The sequence below is a fragment of the Arvicanthis niloticus genome, chromosome 6 (assembly GCF_011762505.2).
Source record: "Arvicanthis niloticus isolate mArvNil1 chromosome 6, mArvNil1.pat.X, whole genome shotgun sequence".
Lineage (NCBI taxonomy): Eukaryota > Metazoa > Chordata > Mammalia > Rodentia > Muridae > Arvicanthis > Arvicanthis niloticus.
The window spans coordinates 73,705,527-73,728,826 of NC_047663.1; the positions used below are offsets into that span (position 1 = coordinate 73,705,527).

The window sequence follows — 23,300 nt, forward strand, 5'->3', positions numbered from 1 at the left end:
TGCACAGACTTGAGCAATAAAAGCCAGAGGAATGTTGACCAAAATTATTTCTATTAAAGAAACTTGGGAATTGTTTCTCTGTCCACTGAGTCAAATAATGAGAAAAACTGAGTCAAAATTGGTATCACAAGGGAGGAAAGGGTTGATGATGCTGTTTGGTGCACAGAAAGGGACAATTAGTTGGAAGGGAGCAGAAGGATACTGACAAGTGAGTTTATACTTTGAAAGAGCATTCTCAGAAGATTGTGGTGACTTCTATGGACAATCATGAAATGAATGTTGTGGTGACTTCTATGGACAATCATGAAATGAATGTTCTCCTGGAAAAAAAAAATATGAGTCACATGAAAACCATCACAGAACTTTTCTCCCGGTAGTATATGTCATAAGATAAAAACAAGCTCATTGGTTGATAGAGGTATGTCATAGTGTCATTGTCATTACTGATTGTTGTTGTTGTTGTTGTTGTTGTTGTTATTGTTCTCATTCTGTCCATTCAAATGCTTGGTAAAGCAGACTATCTCAGAGTTTACAAGGAGTAATGATCCATACCAGAGGTCTCCTTCCAGAAACAGTCAGATATATAGTAAATAGGTTGTTAAGCTTACAGACCAGAGGATCTGGTTCAACTTCTCAGTCCTACTGTTGTGGTAGAACAGTCATGAGCACTATAAATAAATCAAACTAATATAGCTATGTTCTAATGAAACTTACTACAAGAACCTGAAAACAAACATATTTGCTCTGTAGGGTATGATGTGTCAACCCTTAGTCCAGTCTTTGGTTCCATTATGCTTGTGCTATTTGAATATCAATGACTGTGTCATGTGAGATATATGACAACATAGCCTTAGTGAACCCCAAATTTTTAGCAACTTTGATGGTGCCTGGTACACAGCAGGTGATTAATAAGTGTTTGTTCGATAGATGGATACAAGGACACTAACAGCAGCTTATGGTTCTTTATTTCTAGCCAGGGACAGCTAATACAAAAACAACTCTTTGCATCTTTTTTGTGCCACTCTTTTTGACATTGAGCTGTATTGTCTCATTAGTGTTTTACAACAGCCCGCAAACAAGACATTGCCATGTGTTGGAAGTGTCCTGCCTTCTGAATTTGTTTAATCTTAAATGAGTCATTTAAGTGCATCATACCCTGTTCCTTCCTAAGAATATTTATAACACTCAAAAACTAATATGACTGCCCCCACTTCATAATAGAAAGTAATACTCAAAAATGAAATAATTGCTGTTCTAGGCCATCATCCACATGAAAGAAGCACTAGAGACAGGCCAGCGTAGAAAGGTATAATATTAAGAATTCTTTGAAGTTATAGTGGAAACTGTGTGGCCTATAAATGCTATTAATATCTGTCTACACAATATAGCCCCAGGACCCATAGAAACCACTAAATAGATACTGAATGAAAGAGTTGATAAACAAAGTGAGATGCAAATGAGCAAATCAACCAGCCCCACCTGCAGAGGGCAATATGGCTACCAATATTGTGAGTGTTCATTTAATAAGGCCCCAAGAGATTGGAATATACATCTCAATATAAAATAATGAGCACTGCCTGGTCCATTTAGTGATGCTGTGAAAGCCAAGGCACTTTCATAATGGATCCAAATGGCATCTTTCAGGGCCACTTGGTAATCCATCCTTATTTCCTTGTATATACACGGTGCATTCCATTTAAAAGAGACGCTAATGCATTTATGTTAAAGCATATGGATTTACAGCCTGGAATGAAATATATTCATGGGTAGTATACCTTATCCTGTTTAGGGAAAGGAGAGAAATCAACTGCATCAGATTAGTATTGACTAACTGTCACTCCCAGTGGCAGCGAGACACAAGACATGCTTAGCAAAACCCTAAATCGAGCTAAAAACAACACTGCAGATAGAGGTTTTGACACTTGCTTTCTTTTTTTATTTCTGGTTTAAGAGATAATCAGTTCGGCATCTAAAAGCATACTTGTTGGCACTGAATAATTCAGGCGTCACAGATGCTTTTATTTTTTGTTTTATTTTCCCTGGTTTCTCTTTGCACTGTGATATCAGTGCTGTTCATAAGAACAGAGTGGGGGGAAATCTCAGAGGCTCACAAGATGCAAGTCTGCTCCTAGACTGGTGAAGAAAGTGAGCTGCTATCAGCCCTCCCAAGTGTCTTATGCTGGTTTAGGTTGGAAGACCACCTTTGAGCTTGTCCATTTTAATGGTTCCTTATTAGCTGTTGTTGTCCATGATTTCCTGGTTCATATTAAGTAGATAGGCAGGGTGTCATCCTGTAGAATTCAGAGTTACTCTCAATTGAAACTTTGATAGGGATTGTGGATGTGATTTATTTGGCAGAATGCTTACCTAGCATTCACGGAACACTGGGTTTGACTCCGAGCACCACACAAACCAGGCAAGATGGTGTGTGCCTACACTGCTAGCATTCAAGGGGATAAAGGTAGAAGAATCAAAGATTCAGGTCATCCTGGGCTACAGAGAGATTTGGAAATCAGCCTGGGACACATGAGACTGGGAGTCTCAAAAAATAATAAATAAATTAATTAATAACAACAAGGACTGCTAAGATGGCTCAGGAGTTGAGAAGTTAAGAGCACTGACTACTCTTCCAGAGGTCTGGGGTTTGATTATTAGCACCCGCAAGGCAGTTCATAACTGTCTCTAACTCCCAATCTCAGGGGCATCTGACACCCTATTCTGTCTACACCCACTTCTGGCTTTCTCGGGCACTGTATATATGTAGCATACAGACATACATGCAGGCAAAACACATGCACATAAAATAAACAAATTAAAATTAAAAATATATTAAAGTACCTTCTACAAGGTCTAAAGGATCATTCTTCCAGCTTTAGTGGAGTGTCAGGAACAGATAGTCAAATCACGGATTCTTTCACCATAGATGAAAATAAGAAATTCTCCTGGATATCTCTAAATTGGAACTGACAGAGAGCAAAATTAATAGGGTTGGCGGGTGCATGATGGAGACTTGCTAATCTACAGAGCTGAGGTGTCTAGGCAAGGTCAGCTGTGATGCTCTTACCAGCCCCTCCCCCTGCATTGCTTCCTTTCAAGCAGTTGCTTAGCGGACATCATCTCTGAGGGAGACATGGAAACTCCTTTGCCCACAGTACCACACAATCCTTGAGAACTCGTCTGGGTCACATGACCTTGAGCCATTCAGTCTTTCCAGAGACTCAGACATGTAGATTGGCCAGAAGCCCATATTCTTCTGTATTTGGGGGAGAGGAAAGGAAGACCTGCAATTATTAACTTTCATTCTCTTTTTCGAAAACAAATAATTGTTCAAGCACAGATAGAGTGTTGAACAAGCAAGCATTGATCTGTCTTCATGCTTCTTCTCTGACTCCATCCATGTGCACATGTGACATATTAAAGGCTCTGGACTGTCTCTAGACTGTGTCTGGTGCAGAGTATAGAAGATTCTGCATTGATGAATGACACAAAGGAAATTTCATTTCTTTACTGTTCTGTCTTTCTCTACAGCTAGATTCTTTATCTGGTTGATAATGAGGAGGAGCTTGGTGACTGTCTGAGGCAGCAGAAGCAGAGAGGAATGTAAATGCAAGATTGCTACAGTTCCCATGGGTGGGTTTAAAGAAGAAAAATAATATGGAGAATGTCTCACATGTCCCCAAGTTTTTTATCCAGTGAAGAACAACCTAATGGGTGATGGTTTCCCTTCAAAGAGGACAAACTCCATTAAAGCTACTCTAACATAAGTCCCTGCAGCCACTGTCATGTAGATATGGCAGTGGTGTCAAGAAAATCATCATGGACCCAAACAGAGTAGCTTGCTTATAGTCCTGTCACTGCAGAGGGTGAGCTATAAGGGTACCTATTATATTAATTATTTAACAAATAAATTCTGGCACAGATTGTTACCTACCTCAATGTGCTAGGTTCCTGAATGAAAGGCATACACATGGCCTTTATATTTTAATATGCCTTAAGCAGCACAATAGTTGGGCAGCTGCCTAGCCTAAACGCTGCTAGAATTTACCTCCCGCCAATAATTCTGAATTACTACTTACTAATTCTATTTTCCATCTTGGCTGCTCCAGACTCATCTGCGGTGCCCTCTGGGCTGTGCTTTTTTTGGTCCAGAAACCAGCGTGTTTTTTTGTTTCTCTACCCCATCTCAGCCTCTTTCTCCCCTCTATCCACACTCTCCTGAAGCATGGCTGATCTTTCCTCCCTCTCCTCCTGGTCCCAAACTTGGGAAATCCTAAAATCCCACCTCTGTTTGTCCTCCCCAGGTATTGGCTGCTGGCATCTTTATTTACCAATCAAAACCAACTGGAGCAGGTTCCCAGAAGCTGTGTGCAAGACCCTCTTGTGCAAACAGTTTTTTTTTAAAGAACATAATTAGCATTCATAATATAAGCAGCTATAGGTACCTACACAGTTAGTGCCAGTCTGGTTTTCATAGTGAGAAGATACTAAGAACTTGCCTGAGATTTGGGGCCGGGGGTGGGTGGCAATGGAAACATGTTTAAGAGATATCTAAGGATGGGTACCGTTTTGTGGGAAACATCCCAGTCTATTTTAAAAGGCTGTGAAATGATAAGTTGTGAGCATCTTGCTACATGTAGTCAAGCATTATGAGACCTGTAGCAGAAAAGTTCCAAGAGTCCATGTGTTCCCTCCATTCCCCATAGGCCAGGTGACCACTTTCTTCTCTCTGCTTTGTCCTTTCACATTTTCCCACTGAGATGTCACCTCATACAATTTTCCACACAACACCTACCAAAAACATATATGAGGAAGCTGAAAATTTGATCCCTGAACAAGTTTGTCTGGCATCTCATCCCAGCCTTGTCCTGAATAGGAAGGGATGATGTCTGTACAGGCACACAGATGATACTCAGTGAGTGTTGGTCATTGCTGTCTAGTACTATTAACTATGGATAATATCCTTTGTGCCCAGGTTCTGTGGTTAAGATATTTTCTTCTTGGTCAAAGGGGACCAAAGTTGCTGAGGAGGATGTGCACAGACTGAGATTATGACTCTGTGCTGTTCTTTGCCTGGAGACTGATTCTGAGAATCCGAATCATAATTTTCAACACAACTGAAAACATGGTTTTCCTGCTCGAGTCACTAGTGTTCAGACACTAGCTCTCACAATAGCCTCTGGAATCTTCCTGTGCCCTCTCTGGAAGCAGGCACATGATGTCACTCACCTCATAGAGACATGGTGTGAATTAGAGGAATAAATCCATAACATTTTTTTTAAAAATATCTTGCCAGCAAGAAGTGCTCATGAGACATCAGTAACCACTTGACTTTCATTGTCTCCATCTGTCTTAAGCTCTTGCACTGGTCCAGTAGGTTGTCCCATCCCCATCACAACGATATTGTTCCAATAGATCATTGATCCATTATGATTACCTCTGATATCTCCAAGTTCTTGGCCTTTCAGATTATTTAAAAACTGCCTATTCTCCTATTGGCAGTTAAAGGCTGGGGAAGGAAGAGTCTGTTTGGTTTAGGGCTATGGCTTCTGTGGCAGGTTACCTATGTGCCAGTGAATGATCCTACAGCCATGTACCTATAGGCATCCCTAACTAGACTCAGTGGGTTATAAAGAAAACAAAACATAATATATAAATTTTGTAATGGGATTTAGAGAAGGTCTGGAAAGGTGTAAGGTGTAAGGTGTTAAGTAAGGGGAAGATATGATCAAAATACATTGTGTATGTATATGAAATCCTCAAAGAACACATAAATACAATTTAAAATGTATCAACTCTCAACTCTCTTGGAATAGAAAGGAACTAGGGGAGTTTTCTGGAACTGCAGAGTCCTTTTGGCATATACCCAAGCTCCTAGAGGCACATCATAGCTGTCCCCTCTGAGAGGCTACCACCTTCCTAATGATGACATAGAAATTCTAGTCTGAGATCTGTTCAGTTTGTCAGTCTCTTCTCTCTTTGGATTCCTGCCAAGCCCTACCCCTTTCTCTAGGACCAACATATCCCAACAAAGATTAAGCTTTTATAAAGGTGGCAGGAGCTGATGCTTAAAAGCAACATTTTGCTTTTGAGCCAGTAAAACCTTCTATAATGAAACTCACCTCAAGTGCCTTTTGTTAAGTGAGGAAGAGAAAAAAGTCAGATTCCCATATCATTCCATTTTAAAAGTATTCCAGAAAAGGCAAAGCACTAAAAGAACAGTAATTCCTTTAAGTAGCTTCCAGAATGAAAGAAGGAAGAACAAGAAGAAATTGTGGTAAAAATTAAGATCCTGTTATCTTCTTCTATGGCAGTAGATATATAACCCTAGGTATATTCCAGGTATATTGCAGGTATATCCCAGGTCTGCAGAGGTGTACCCTATGGAAACATACTCTCCTTTAAGTAAACCATCATTAGGGACTTGGGGAAGGTGAGATAGCTGCTTGACATGAAGGGGAATAAAAAAATACAAAAATCAACAAAGATAACCCAGTATTTCAAACCTATCTATCATAGAGATGGTCTAAGCTCACCAATCACATTACAGTTGGACTTGACTTGAGTTGTTGACTTGACTACACTGAGTCAGAGGAAGTACAAGGTAGAAGTATGAGGCCAGGGGAAAGCTGTGAGAGGGCTTCTCTCCTGAGAACATATCTCTTCAGTCTAAACCATTACTCTCTGGAGCATAAACTGGGAGATATCAAAGAATGGAACAGCTGGTATTAACTGGCTCATATATCTTCACCAGAAGCTTTTTGTTGTTGTTGCTGTTATTGTTGTTGCTGTTGTTGTTATTTCAACTTGAAGCTTTTCCTGCTTAAGTCAAATTGAATTTCTAGTGCTAAACCTGTTCTTAACTTGTCTGAATGAGTACAGAGTTGTCAGCAGGGCCCTTGAACTGTACGTAAGGCCACATCACACAAGGCAAAATGCAGTTGAGTGCTCATGTAGGGAACAGATGAAGCATCATGAGGGTGCAGAAGGAAGTTAGTGAGAACTTATGAAGAGCTGTGGAAGACTCCTATATTATAATGATACTTGATAGAAAGAAAAACATTTTCTGGCTCAAAACACTGCAAACAAGAGCAAAATAGTGGAAAAACCAAGGGATGGTGTAAACATTAAGAACATTTACTATTGATGCAGAGGACCAATGTCAGACAGTCTGTAAATCCAACTCCAGGAGAATCAGACACCTCTGGTCTCCACAGGCACCTGCACATACATGCTTGTAAACACACACACACACACACACACACACACACACACACACACACACACACACTCACACACACACATTCACACACCCTTCAAAATAAATATTTTTAAAGCCTAATTGGGAAAAAATTTCTCAGAAATCAGTATAAGATTGCTTCTATTCACGTATAAAAATAGAGGAAGAATGATTTGCATCATTAGATCATTTAGCTTATTGTGAAAACACTTTTTAGAGGATATGAAAAGTCCCATTTCCTTCTCTCCCTTGATGATACATGTACTGGCATTGAATTTTAGACAATGACAGGTCATGAAATTCCCTTAATGTGGTTCAAACAAATCAGTCCTAGGGACTAAGCAAGTCCAACAGCAGACAGTTGCTGGTGGCTTTATGGTGACAAGATCAACCACTACGTGTCTGAAGGCCTGCAGGACTAGGAAGATGACCACATTTGCACCATGTAAAGGAATAAGGAACTAGAGTGGAACCAGTCACCTTTGTTGTGTCCCATCTGTGAGCAATAAAACTTCCCCTCTGCCACTCTCTTGAAGAGTGTCCCCAACCTCTCATTAGGCATGAGATGTGTGGTTGATACGGTCTCTCCTAGTTTGAAGAGGGTAGGAAAAGTTGGTTATTTAGCTGGAGGCATTTGTCTCATTAATATTACTGGGATTTTTGTTTGTTTGTTTGAAAGGGAAAGGTTGTTTCAATAATATGCTGGCCATCCTCAGAATAAAGTCAGTGTATAAGATCAAACTCAGTCTCCTATAAGCCACCTGCAAAAAGCCCACCTTAAGACTTCCTTTCCTCCCAAGATTATATCCGGAAGTGAAAGCAGTTAGGTGTTCTCTGTGGTTCTCCAAACGCTTCATCACCTATATTAAGATTTCCATTTGCTATTTTTCACTTTCCAAGTCATCATCTTATCTCCAATAAATGATTTTCTTAACTCCCTTCAATTATATTTTAGGCTGTTGTTTCTCTGTGGTTCTCAATTAATACTTCAATTTCCTTCTCTGTAGGAAGGCATTGCCACCCACCTGCTTGGCTACTTTTTCAGTGGCAAGGAAACCATTAGAAACCAGGTCTGCTTTGTCTCCCCAGGTCTCTCAACCTCCAGTGACTCTCTCAGTGTTGATTGCCCTCACAGTGAGAGACACTTGAGAGTGGAGATTTCCATTGAGCAATCCACCTGCCCTTCAGTCCCAGGTGGAAGGGCAGCTCACAGCAATGCTCTTCTGAATCTGTTGGCATGCTTTCCTTTGTTCTCTCCCTTTCTCCCTACTTCCCCTGGTCCTGGCCACCTGTCCCACGCAGGCCAGGAGGACAGTGCTTATACAAGGTCACATTCATGCAACACACAGCATGCTAACTTGCAGCATGAGTGCCGTTCTCTGCTACAGCAGTCACACAGTCCCATCCTCCTCTCCTTGTTAGACATGCGCTGCTATTCATATGTCCTCTTTCACAGAGGACACCCTCCACTCGATGTTTCACCCATGATCAATACAGCCAATGGACTGAACGGATTTGTGTAGTGTTATTTAGTATAAAAATATAATGTAGGCATAAGAAACTGAAATAAGATTGCTTGTGCTTAGCTGATCTTTCTCTTTCTTTCTTTTCTTTTTTTTTTTTTTTTCCAATTTGGTCATAATGATACAGCAAGCATGAGGCTGAATCTATTGATTTCTCTAGAAGAGTTTGTTTAGTTAAACTATGTATTTCTCCATAACTTTCCTGGATGTTTCTATATGTAAATCTTAAATTGCCTTGAAGTTTCTCGCTCTACACAAATGCTCACAATATGCATTTCAGTGGCATGATGGGTTCAGTGAAACTGCCAGAGCACTTAAAATAGAACTCATTGCATTATTCTCTGCCACTAATATTCAAAGCAGTTAATGAAGCTCTGTTATCTCGCAGGCCTTATCTTCTTTTCTTGTTCTTATTATCTTCTAACCCAATGAATAAAACATATCCATCATCTAGTGAACATTTTGATGTAACAACCAAATATAGCAAAGCATCAATGTGTTGTAATGCACTTTGCTATATGCAATACAATATAGCATACGTACATTTAAATGTGCCTCATATACATATATACATGCATAAATATACATATGCACATATATGAAACACATGTATCCACATAAAATACATGCCCATCTGTACGTGAGGATTTGTTTGCCCTCTGTATTTGTTACTTTTTTTATTGTGGTGACAAAATAACCAACAGAAGTGATATAAGACAGAAAGGTTAACTTTTGGTTACAGTTTGAGAGGACACCATCCATCACAATGGGGAAGGCATGTCGGCAGGAGCAGGCCATGTTGCATCTGCAGTCAGGAAACAGAGGCCTACCCTTTCTCCTGTGCAGCTTGCTTTCTACTGTTTCTCAGCCCAGAACCTCAGCCCACGGAATGGTGCCTTGCACATTTAGCATGGGTCTTCTGATCTCAGTTCACCTGACTGAGACCACCCCTCACAGGCATGGCTAGAGATTTGTTTCCAGGACAACTATGCATTCTATCAGACTGATAATCAATATTAACTGTTTATACACTGTAAGAATCAGGATTTGTCAGTTCATCAACTTGTAGGCCATAGAAGCGGCATTGAACATGAGTGATTTATAGTAATTTCACTGAAAAAAATGAATTATTTTTCTTATACAACTGTATAACTAACCATATAGCTATAATGAGACCCTGAAAAGGTAAAGATCATGCTTTGTCACTTAAAATTGCTTTGGACTATAACATGCACTCAACATGATAGCTATCGATACCTTATAACACTTAACAATAACTATAAATTTTAATAACATTTTACATTTTATTTCTTTACATTTATTTATCCATACATATAAGCACATACATGTCCTAATACATAAGTGTAGGCCAGAGGACAACTTTCAAGAACTGATTTTGTCCTTTCACTACATGGGTACCAGACATCCAACTGAGATCATCAGACTTGGTAGCAGGCTCTTTACCCAAGTGCCAGTACAAATTTTATGACCATTTTCAATTTAATTAACTTGCAGTTCCATAAAAAGAAACATATGACTCAAGTTTCTCTACATATATGGGGGAGGCCTACTGCAAATGTTGGTTGAATGGATTAATTACCTATTCTTTTTAGGTTAGGAGAATGTAACCTAATCCCAGGAAAAGAAAATATTTCCTGTGTAACCTAGAAACTGCTCACAACAATTACAGATGTTTTGGATTAGCAGCTTAGTAAATGCCACCAGGGAAGACATGATGTGAGGAAACTGCCCCCACGTGACTTTTTCCATAAAAACTTGCTATATAGCATCTGCTTATTCCTCATGTCTGCAAAGGCCTTGAGACGAGGTGGCCTCTGTGCTCGCTGTGCACAATCCCAAAAGTTGAGGAAATTCAGCATCCTTTCCAATTCTCAGTTCATTTCACAACTCTGACTAAATATAACCCAGCCTTTCCTTGAGAAAATATAACAGCATGTTGCTCTCAGGAGAAAGCCAAAAGTTCATGCCAATAATTAAACAGAGAAGTTAGGAAGAGGACTGTATTAGCCAAGCTTGCTGTAGAAGTGTGAGGACATGAAATTTCTTGTCCCCAGCACCCACATAAAAAGCTGGGTATGTATGCTGGCACTGGTTTATAATCCCAGTTATTAGGGAGGCAGAAATAGATGGCTCTCCGCAATTTGCTAGCCAGCCCAGCCTGACCAACAAGCCCTAGGTCCCACCAAGAGTCCTGAGAGTCCCGACTACAAAAAACCAAGGTGGGAACCTTGTGAACCACAGAGGTTGATCACTGGCCTCTACCTGGGCAGGCACATGTATGCATTCATACAAATTTGTGCTCTCTCTCTCTCTCTCTCTCTCTCTCTCTCTCTCTCTCTCTCACACACACACACACACACACACAAATTAAATAATAATAAAAAAGAGTTGTTTCTGAGAAATTTCCTGAGATTATTGTCTGACAAGCCATGTCTATATGTACCATGGTTTCTGTGCTGTAGAAGGTACAGTTTATATGAAAAGGTACAGATGGTTACTTCACAGAGCTTTAGATTTTGAAGGTGCCACTTATCTCATTTTATACTTGAGGATATCAGTGCTTTGAGAGGTTGTATGCTGTGCCTTACACCTTACACCACAGAGACAGAAGACTATGTCTCAGGCTGTCCAAGATGCAGGACTCCTACAAAGGAAACTGCTGTAACCCTGAGCTTGGAACTTGAGTGTCCTCTCTAGAGATGCTATGCCTCTGTTACTATGGTAACAGAGTACACTCAAGACATTTTCACACATGTACCCCCAACTTGAGCTAGTAGAGGAAAGAACCACTGAGCTGATCTTTATGGTGAATCAAGATACTTTAGATAGATCCTGTCACATGCTTTATAAGTTCCTGATTGATTGCATGGAATTAAGTTATTGGGCAGAGAACCAGCTAATGGAAACACATCGATGAAATCATTTTTGAGGGACATTAAATGGAACTTAAAATAAAGCTGAAATGGTTTTATGGATTTTTCAGTCAAACTGTTTATGAACATTTATTGCCTGTAAATTATATTGTGTCAAAAGAAAGAATCAGTGGGTATCATTTTAACAGGGGCCTTTTTGAAATAATAGAATAAAAAATAATATATTATTCAAGAATTGGTAGAGGACAACTTGGTAGATTTGTCTCAATGGATAGCTGTCTGTAAAAGAGGGAAATGTAAAAATCAGAAACCTGGTAGAATTTAAAAATAAAAGACCTTTTAACGAACGTTAATATCTCATCTCATTGCAAATGTGAGTAGGTTTAGAGGACAGGACTTGGGGCTGGAGAGATGGATCAGCAATTAAGAGCACTGGCTACTCTTCCAGAGGTCATGAGTTCAATTTCCAGCAAGCACATGGGGATGCAACACCATCTGTAATGGGATCTGATGCCCTCCTCTGGTGTGTTGGAAGACAGCTACAGTGTACTTATATAAATAAAATAATCTTTTTTTTAAAAAAAAGTTTAAATATAAAAGAAGCAGGACTTACTGTGGCTCACAACATCAGAAGGTTCAGTGCATGGTCATTTGGCTCTATGTTTCTTAGAATATGTGAGGGAGAACACCAAAAGATTCAGAGATGGGAGCAGAGAGTGGTACATTGTATGGTAGTCAGGAAGCAGAAGGAAACAGAGACACCAAAACCAGACAGTCAAAATAGAACATACCTTCAAACAGCATGTCTTCACCTCTACTTTCTTCAGCTCAGAGCCCTTCCTAAACCTCGTAAGATCTCCCAAGATACCACCAAGAGCTAAGAATAAGCATTCAACACATAAGAAGCACAGGGAGTGGGATTTGATATTTAAATTATAATATCCTAGCATGAACAAAGCAAGATGATAGGGCCCTAGAGCTAAAAATGAATTGATAGTCACATGTTCATGAAAGTCTCTGCAGGGGCACTCACCGCAGATGTGGTTATAAGACCCATGTAAATTTTAGCTAAGGTATTTAGATAAGTGTTTCCTTGGTATGGGAGGGGATTACAACTCCCAAAAACCTTTGACTTTAAAGAAGTGTTTTTATGTAGCCTTTGCCATATTCCCTTATTACAGTGTTTATTATTTTATAAGCAGAATTAAAATAATATCTTGAATTGTTATTTAGAACACTCATTTTAAATAGTATTGTGTAAGGGATTTTATGACAAGAAGTGAGTCTCCTATAGGAATCACAGCATCAATCAGAAACCAGTCCAGTCTAGCTCAAAGAAGGTGCATCTACTTACACAGACTCTAACACAATTTGAAGAGGTGGAATGGTATCTTCAAAATACATAAAAGCACTTGGTAGTATGTATTGGGTGGCAAATAAATGTTGTAGCCATTTTAGAAATACGTATTAAGTACTTACTGTTTGTCTTTGGTTATGTTGGGCAATGAGTATATGGCAGAGGAAAATATATTCGCCTAGTCAGGGAACAGCAAACATATATTTGGATCAGAGAAAACTATGGCCCTGACCTCTGGTATTCAGAGGAAACTGTCCTTTTGTAAGGGTCCAGGATCTGCCAAAGAATGATACCCAGGACTCTAGTCTGGAAATAGTATGGAAACTCAGAGAGTGTTTTATTCTGCAGAAGTCCAGAATAAAACCATCTTTGTAGGTGGTAAACAAAGATGGAGAGACTCAGGAGTGAGCTCACAGACCCAATTTAAAGCACATTAGGGGAAGTCTGTGAAGGGATAGGTGACCTCTATCTTAATCTTGGCTCTGTCTCTAGGAACATTCCAGAACCGTTTCTGGGCCCCAATGGGATAGAAACTGTAGCTGAGGAAGTCTGCAAACCGCTGCTGACCCATTGTCCTTGACTCAGGCCAGGTGTCAGTGCAGCTACTGAGGCCTGTACTTACCCAGTTCTTGGAAACAGAGATTTAGGCCTAGTTTCCCAAACTACACCTTTGAAACCTGTCATGGAGTCAGCCTAGCCTGTTTCACTTTCCCCACATCAGTATTGTGTAAAGAGTTGAGAGACTTTATTATGGTCACTTATTTCCCCTCCTCAGCTGGCTCAGAGGAATTACAGAACCAAAATCCATGAGCTCCAGATAAGTAGCACTGCTTTAAACTGAGTAAAGCCAAGAGTATGGTTAAAATACAGATGTATTTGATTATCATCCTTTGCTAATGAACGAGACTTGACCAGAGTTTGACTAGGACAAAGAAACTGGTCACATATTTGAAAGTCATTAAGAGGAAATGCCATTTTTCAAATCTGAGTGATTAGTCTGAAGCAATGTACATTCTGATCTACAGTGTATACATATTATGCACAGTCACCATAGGCTTCAGATGTATTATGAAGGTAGGAATGTGTATAACAGTGGGCAAAATACCAAGAGTCATGGTTGGAGTAACAGTTTACACAGTGAAGGCTGTCCGTGGATAGGAACAGTTGCCATATTTATAAGCCAAACAACTAAAGCTGACTTTGAAAAAAGAGGTAATACTGGTTTTTCTTTACTGGTTTTTCTACTCAGAATTCTGAGTAGAGGAAAAGGAGATTCAACTAGAACTTAAATATACCAAAAGTATAAACAAACTCTTCCCTTACTGAGATATAGCACTGTGCCTTTCCATTGTAGTATTAAGGCTAAGAACCACAGGTTTCTGAATTTCAAAAGAAAGTCTCTGGAGATGTAATTTCTCCAGAACTGGAGGTGGTTAGGGATGTGCCCAGATAGCTTGAACAATATATTACCATGTGACTTCTGGGCAGGGGGCAGAGGGGGAAGCTAGTTTAACCCTTGACAGTTTCATAGCTTGCAAGCCTCACTTCTCCAAGGATCTCAGCCATGCTGTAGATGTGTAATGAATACACATTGTGATGTTTCATTTCTTTTTTTGATTTAATTGCATAAAGGAGTTTTATACAGCATTAGAGAGGCATTCATTGGGATTTATCTATAAGGACTTTCCAGAAAGGATTAACTGTGGAATAAAATGTGGGCCACACCATTCTGGGACCTAGGGTCTCAGACTAAATAAAATGGGGGGAAAAAAGGCTACGTCAATGCTGGCATCCCTCTGCCTCTGCCTCTGCCTCTGCCTCTGCCTCTGCCTCTGCCTCTGCCTCTGCCTCTGCCTCTGCCTCTGCCTCTGCCTCTGCCTCTGCCTCTGCCTCCTGCCTCTGCCTCTGCCTCTGCCTCTGCCTCTGCCTCTGCCTCTGCCTCTGCCTCTGCCTCTGCCTCTGCCTCTGCCTCTGCCTCTGCCTCTGCCTCTGCCTCTGCCTCTGCCTCTGCCTCTGCCTCTGCCTCTGCCTCTGCCTCTGCCTCTGCCTCTGCCTCTGCTCTGCCTCTGCCTCTGCCTCTGCCTCTGCCTCTGCCTCTGCCTCTGCCTCTGCCTCTGCCTCTGCCTCTGCCTCTGCCTCTGCCTCTGCCTCTGCCTCTGCCTCTGCCTCTGCCTCTGCCTCTGCCTCTGCCTCTGCCTCTGCCTCTGCCTCTGCCTCTGCCTCTGCCTCTGCCTCTGCCTCTGCCTCTGCCTCTGCCTCTGCCTCTGCCTCTGCCTCTGCCTCTGCCTCTGCCTCTGCCTCTGCCTCTGCCTCTGCCTCTGCCTCCTGAACTTCCCAGGTATAAACAAGTTCCTCCATCAGGCCCTCTCCACTGTGGGGAATGATAACCTCAACCCATGAACCAAACACATCTAGTCTGTGGCCCATGAGCCATAAGTGCTCCCAAATACCTATGAATATGGCCAAACATAAGTCTAGATTATATGATGTCTGAGTGTCAGAATGTTGGGTAGCCCTGTGTGAGCAAAACCTTTGGTTACAGCAAAGAAAAAAATTAATTAATACAATCTTCAAAACCAAATTTACTGCATATTTTAACAAAAGCTGCACGGTCGTCTAAAATCCAATTCATTCTACAATTATACAAAAACATAATGTGGAAATCTCAGGGGCAAAATTAGTAATTTATGCATAACAAAACTTTGAACATTCTTATGTAATTTGCATAACAAGTGGTAGATTTCATTATGTATACATTTCAATGTGTCTGAAATGATATGGAATTTTTTAAAAGTAAAAAGCATGTCAGTGCTGTGGAAATATTCAGAGGGTAAAGTGCTTGTTATACAAGCATGAGGACTTGAATTTGGATCCCCAGTACTTATATAAAAAGCAAATTAGTTGTCATACATCTGTAACTTCAGCATTGGGAAGTAGAGACAGATGGATCCCAAGGGCCTGCTAGCTAGCCAATCTAGCCACAAGAACACACTCCAAGTTTAGTGAGAGCTGAGGAAGACACCCAATGTCAATTCTAGTTCTACATAAGCATGCCTGGGTAAGCACACATGTACACACACAGACAAACACACAAGAGGATCTTCGGGCTGAGAAAGATTTGCAGTGGCCCACACTTGTTTCTACCCATTGATGGTGTCAATTCAATGAGATTGCTGTTGGGAATATGGGCTAGTACATATGATAAAATCTATAGGATCCACTCAAAATGCTAACATAAATTTCTGTTAATCAGCAAGCTATTTCATTAATAGCTAGGTGTAATGTTAGGTCAAAGTATTATTTTCTGACTGTCCTTTCAATGGTTTATTGCTGCTGTCATAAAATTGGATATTTTTGCTATTGCTATATCAGTAAATAAACTATTTTTTCTATACACATCACAATACCAGGATAAATCTAAATTAAGAGTAATAATTACAAATAAAGGAATTCAAGGCAATATAAACATGCAAGGAAGTTCTAGAAAGTTACACATGACATACAACAAATATGAAGCACTTAAATTCTTCAAAGTACAGGATAACCATAGCCCCAGCTATGGTTAATTGATCTAATATCCAGGGCAATTGTTGCTGGTATACTGCAGACTAAATGATTTGAAATCTCTTAGGGATAATAAAAATTAGATAATCACTATAGTTTATGGCTATAAAAGTTCAGCTTATGTTGACAGGTGGTATAGATAAAGACAGGTGGTATAGATAATAGTTCAACCAAGAGCTAAATGTCTTGATTGGGCTGGGGATCAATGCTTATATTGAGTATAGAAATATATACTTCAAGTGATCTCTCATAACATTCCATTTGAATAATGTTTCAGAATTATGAGGCAGAACTTTATTTATAGGGAACTTTAAGCAAACACTACCATCTAACCCCATGTTACAGAATTTGTACTGCATTGCAAGAGGACCTCAGCTGTTGTATTTCAAAACTTCCAGTCAGATGACCATTAACAATTTATAAGGTGGCCAATAATAATTTATAAGACAAGAGTTAAAATTTCCTATTTCAAGTCATGTTTTTAAAGATCTTTTCCTTTTTTGATAAAAAGGCTATCAATTTGAGGGGGTGCCCATGGGCTCATGGAATGAACATGGAAAAAGGAATGTAATTATATTTTAAGTAAAATGTTTGTTTGTTTGTTTAGTAGTTGCACCCCCACCCCAGAAACCTATATGGAAATGTCCTCCTATCTTCAATCTGATGCAAGAGTTGTTCCTGGTTCTTTCAAGGGTTGCTTGCAGGAACTGATTTAACATTCTCCTGTCAGAAGCCCTGTAGCGCTGGGCGGTGGTGGTGCACACGCCTTTAATCCCAGCACTTGGGAGGCAGAGGCAGGCGGATTTCTGAGTTCGAGGCCAGCCTGGTCTACAGGGTGAGTTCCAGGATAGCAAGGCCTACACAGAGAAACCCTGTCTCAAAAAAACAAAAAAAAAAAAAACAAACAAACAAACAAAAAAAGAAGCCCTGTAGCTAGTGGCAAAATGCACATTCTCAGCTCTTATTAGTGTATGGATGATGTCCTGGATGACTCCACAGACAATGTCTGTCTGCTTTTGTCTTTTCTCTGTAGGAGCTGAAGGCACAGTCTTCCCCAAATCTATAGAAACACCTAATGTCAGAGCAGATCCCTTCAAAGAACTAAGGTAAGCTTCTGGCTTTGCTTTGCATAGATCAGCAGCAGTTTCCATTTCTAGTCTGTAGCTAGCCAAGGACTCATTTTGCATAATACAAGTTGCATAGATCAGTAGCTGTTTCCTGTCTGTGGCTGATCAAAAACTTATTTTGAATAATACTGACATTTATTATATGAAATATTTTAACTTGGAAAGATTGGAGAATTACTGAAGACAACGATTTTTTTTTTTAATTAATTCTCTTCTGAGTACGTAAGGAACCAAAGGTCTGAGGTGAGAGGTTTCCAGCTATGTAAAGGCAATTGGTGATTAGATTTCTGGGCTGACAATGTCTACTTATTGCTTTTTTCTGTGTTGCTACAAATCAATACAGTTAGTAAACAAATCACAATTGATGTCTATCAGCTGCCCCAAAAGTATTATGTAACAGAAGTTGGTGTCGAAACCAAATTCAATTTTTCCCCCATAAAAGAGAATGCTACATGTAACATCATAGATGAACTCAAGGGCATTACATTGAGTGAGATAAGCCAGACACGCAAGACAAATGGTACATGACCTTATTCATATGTTAAACCTAAAATAAGTAGATTTTGCAGAGTACAGAGTAGAATAATGGTCATTATAAGCTAGAAGGAGAAGGTACAGCATATCAGAAGAGCTTAGGTAACAGATACCAAACATACACAGTACACTGAAGTTACTTCTGATGTTATACTGTGTAGTCTAGTGCTGTAAATTCACACACAAGCCATTACATGTTTTATAAAGAACCAGAAAAGATGACCTCAAAGATTGCCAACACCAAAAGTTGTCCACTGTTTAAGGAGCCACAAAGGCTAATTGCCCTCATTTAATCAATAGTATGCCTTATGAAATTAGCATTTTGTTCCTCATAAAAACATATAATTAGAATAAAACCATGCCAAAAGGGGATTTCTGTATACATCAATCCACATCAAAGAGCAGGTCCTTGAAGAACATAAAACAATATTTGCTCATAATACTGAGGATAAGCTTTCAGTGTCTACTTCAAACCCAAGAGAGGTCCCAGACATTGCATTAGAATGTGTAGTCTCTAAAATTCCTGAGCAAATGCAGGTGTAATGCCACCACATAAAGAATTCAGGTAAGAACTGTACTTTTGTTGCTTATTCTAAAATTATGGGCAAAGTCCACAAATGCTCAAACTAATGCTTTTTTCATAGGAATTATCCTGATTTCATTCTGTTGTGGTGACTCAAATTACCCCAACCAAAAGCAACTTGGGGTAGAAAGGGTTTGTTTGGCTTACACTTTGATGGTCGTTCATTGAGGAAGTCAGGGCAAGAACTTAAAAAGAAGTCATAGCAGAATCTATGGAAACATGCTTGTTTCTGGCTTGCCCTCTAGCTCAATCACTTATACTTAGATTTAGATAGCTCTTTAAATACAGCCCAGGATTACCAGCCTGGGGAAGGGTGCCACCCACAGTGGGCTGAACCCTCTTACAACAATTAACAATCAAGACAGTCCCTTACAGGCATACCCACAGATCTGGTAATTCCTCAACAGAGGCTTCTCCTCTCAGAGGACTCTAGGCTCTGACAAGTTGAAAATTAAGTCTGACTAGGACAGGCATCATAAAAATGTTCCATATGTTATTCTGACACTGTGCTTTTGCTTGTCCCTTTAGTCCAAATTATGATAGGCTGAGTCCAGTTAAAAGTACAAAATTTCATAATTTAGCCTTTTCTTCTTTTAGAATTCCTTCCTCATTGGCATCTTGTAGCATGACAGCCTTTTGACATTACAATGTGACTTTATCATTTGCAAATTTTACACCGAAGAACAAAGCAGTCCAATTAGTGTGTGCTCTCTCTCTCTCTCTCTCTCTCTCTCTCTCTCTCTCTCTTTCTTTCTTTCTCTCAGCTTTTGTGTGTATGTAGTATGTGATATATAATACAATAAAGACTTATAAAAGTTAAGTAAGTTTGTGGTTTTTTGTTGAGCCCCATTCCTAATTATCTTCAGTTGTGAGCTGAAGGGTAGATATACCTGTTAGACAGATTGAAAAGATGCTCAATTATGGTTCACAGACTAGTTTGAATAAGAATGCTTGGTGCATTTTCCATTTTTTGAATAGCAGCACATTTTACTCTGTGCTTCTAATTGATGCTGACCTTGCCTATGGAGCCAAAGGATAAGGATCTTAAAGCCCATGTCCTCTGGGCTCTGCTACCTTCATGCTGCTGTGTCTTTGTGGGTCAGAAACCCACTAAACTCATTCCATGGTCTAGAACAAAACATGGAGCCCTGGCATCTACAGAAATGCAATTCTCTTTTGGTTCTAGATATCTATTCCTTTCATAAAAGATATCTAGAATGGAAGATAGCTTCTTGTTTTAAAACAGTTTTTAATTTAAACAAGAGTTTATAATATATTTAGATCAACATTCATATCTTCTATTCTCTAGTGTCAACATCCTACCATCTTTTGATATCATATCCTCTATTGAGTTTTGCTTCAGGAGACACAATCATCTGACTGCCTTACAGATCAAGAGTATGTTCTTTAAAACACTTTTATAGACAGGTGTTGGTTGAGATGTAAGTGAATGAACCTTTGAAGCTCTCAGTGCAGTTAAATTGGGATGTTTGGCAAAGGGTTCTTTTAATGTAATATACAGATTTTTTCTCAGCAATAATTATTAATTAGAAACAAATCAAGGCTGCAGACCACAGAAGAATTAAACCTGGACTGTCTTGCAAAATAAACAACTTAAATGTCTACAACCCACTCTCTCCTAGATGATAAACATGGGAAAACTGCCCCTGTCTCAGTATGCTTTCCCACTGCAATGGCTCCCCTGTCCTTGCACTTGACTACTGGAGAGTCCATGTTCTTTGGTTTGTTGGTTTGCTTGCTAACTTATTCATGAGAATCAGAGATGAGACTTCCAGCATCTCTTTCTTAGATGCTTCCAGTAAAGGAGAAATGGCTTCCTCACTGCAGAGTTTTAGATTACTGCTTTGTTCTTGCATGATTATGGTCCCTGCTTTGCAACATTTACTGAAAATGTCTCTATATAATCCTGAGCTGAGCTCAAATTCAAAGCAGAGAAAGCTTCTCACCATACAGATGAGGGTTACACCAACAGTCTAGGTCAATGGTAGGTACATGCATGTTGACTTTACCTTGCGGAGTCATTCTAAAATAATGATACAGTGCTCCAGATGGAAAACATTACTCAAAAATACATTAAGCACTGAACATGTCCCTTGAAATAAGAGCAACTCACCTTGAATAGTAATTGGATTTTAATAAATTCACAACTCAAAATATGAATATGTTCAATGTTCCCTTATTCAGATTCTTCTGATCATAAGCTGTTCATGATCTGATGTGAGAAATGGGCCCCATGGCTTTGCATATGTATTTTCTATAAGAACAGAGGCTGCCTTTGAATGTCCACACTGCTCTGAGGCCTCCTTATAGGATTCAGATCCTTAGAGGATCATGAATAAGAATCAGAAATCAGAGACACCGGGAATGAAAAGTGAAAAGTGGAGACAAAGTTGGATGGACTTTGATAGTTAGAAAACCTTAATTAGCCCCAACATCTAGGAAGGAACCCTAAGAAGCTCTAAGACCCAAGAAACCAAATAACTTACATACATATTATATATATATAAACTTATATACATAATATATATATATATATATATATATATATATATATATATATATATATGTATTCTTTACCTCTTACATCACATATACTTACAGCAAGGAGGGTATTTGATTACCTTTTCCCTAAAGATCAGAGACTACTTACAAAGTATAGTTGCAACTTACTTAGAAGTCTTATACTAAACACTTGGAAGGCAGGCGTGCATAAAATGATCACTAAAACAGTTCCCAGCTAAGGGGGCTGAAACACAAATATAACCCAAAATACAGTGGTACATAATAATTGATGGGATAGAGGAATTTAGCAAACTGGTAGAAACACAGAGAATGGTCATAGCATCTACCTAGTAGCACTAGGTTGTCCATGCTCAATGATATTTTAATTGAGATACATGAAAAAGAGACAGTGACTCAGCTTTAGGGTTGAAAAGGAATGGATATCTCTAGCCACTTAGCTTAAGGAACAAATGACTCAACTTATCTCTGTGGTTCCCTACAACATTCTAGGGCATTTATGAAAATGTGATTTTCCTTTTGCTGGCTATGGTATTTAATAAATTGCGTTGAAGCAATTTCAAATATGGTTGCAAAAGTCATGGAAAACTTTATTAAGTTGTTAAAGATAACACATTCTATAGTTTGGGGGTGAAAAATGCTCTCGAATATGTTGAACAATAACTGATAACTGATATTACTTTGTTTAGTTCTTTTTTCCAAAATATTATCAGAGTTCTGTGATAGAAATTTTGGTAGGAAGAAATCTTATATACATCTATCAATCCCAGCATATCCTGCAATATTCTATAGGTGGCATGTAAGTGTGTGTGTGGGGGGGGGGGGTATGTGTACTTATTTTGTTTATAATGTAAAATAGGAAAGCTAAACTCTTTTGGGAATGTGCAAGATGTAAAATCTGTGTATATCATAGTGAAACACGAATTCAAACAGACATAAGTTGACAAAAATAATTTTTTTTTTTTAGTCTATTCAAAACTAAATTTAGCTTGGCTTCCAGTGCTTTATAAATTTAAGGCACCAAGAAAGTTTGACAGAGCATTGGGGTTCACTTAACTACAGGGCGGGTACTAACCCTTTTCAAAGTCACAATATAAAGATTTCAAAGAATGGCTTTTAAAACTGAAAAGCAGTAAGAGGAGTTTATGATAAGCCTCATGGCCATGGGTGTGCGGTGTATAGAGCAACACCACATAATGTCATTGGTTACAAATCCCTTAAATTTTCCTTCTTAGTATTTTACAAACATTTTCCATAATTTATATCCTCTCTTCCTTTTCCTCCATCCCTGCCCCGCCATTCCACACACTTTGGCTGAGGATTTTTTGTTTTCCATACATAATATTCAGAACTATTCAGTCACAGAATATGATTAAAATGAAAGTTTTAAAAAATATTCAAATAGCCTAACTATGTAAGATGTCTGGAAGGCTCAGAGATCATTACAAAGTATTGGTTGGTTACTTACCAGAGCGTCATACACTAAAGACTCGGACTGCAGAGTCTGAAGGAAATTATCAGTAACGGGATCAACTGGTCAAAACTTTGGGCCTTGTGGTTGTCCTGAAGTTGTTCTTAATTTGGCCCCAAGTCCCATGTGTACAATGAATGCGGACAACACTCTTAAGTTTTTAAGAATTGAAGATGCCTACAACACAGAAAAACTCAGAAAATAAAAGCTCAAAAACTGTTAGCTTTGGAGAGGAAAAAATAGACAGTTCTCTATAATCACTGCTGACATCTTAGGCCAGCATTCACAAACTTTAACATTTTTCTCTACCAATAAAAATTTCTATCAAGTTATAAAGGCCAGTAATTATTTTTCAATTCAGGTGAAACAAGGGATGCAAACAGCTACTATATTTATGGTAACAATGAACATGACAGATAAATGGTTATCCTCACTAGCATTCATTGTTCAAAGACAATCTTCTAGATTG

At 39.2% G+C, this 23,300-nt stretch overlaps 1 protein-coding gene across 2 annotated transcripts in view; it reads left to right on the forward strand.

Annotated features, from left to right (window-relative positions):
- The window catches only part of Sgcd (sarcoglycan delta), a 539,196-nt gene that overhangs the window by 419,280 nt on the left and 96,616 nt on the right, over positions 1 to 23,300 (forward strand). For both annotated transcript variants that reach the window (XM_076936992.1, XM_034505672.2), the window contains exon 6: positions 17,609 to 17,681. In XM_076936992.1, coding sequence (XP_076793107.1) covers positions 17,609 to 17,681 — 73 coding nt within the window. The remainder of the gene's footprint in view (positions 1 to 17,608; positions 17,682 to 23,300) is intronic.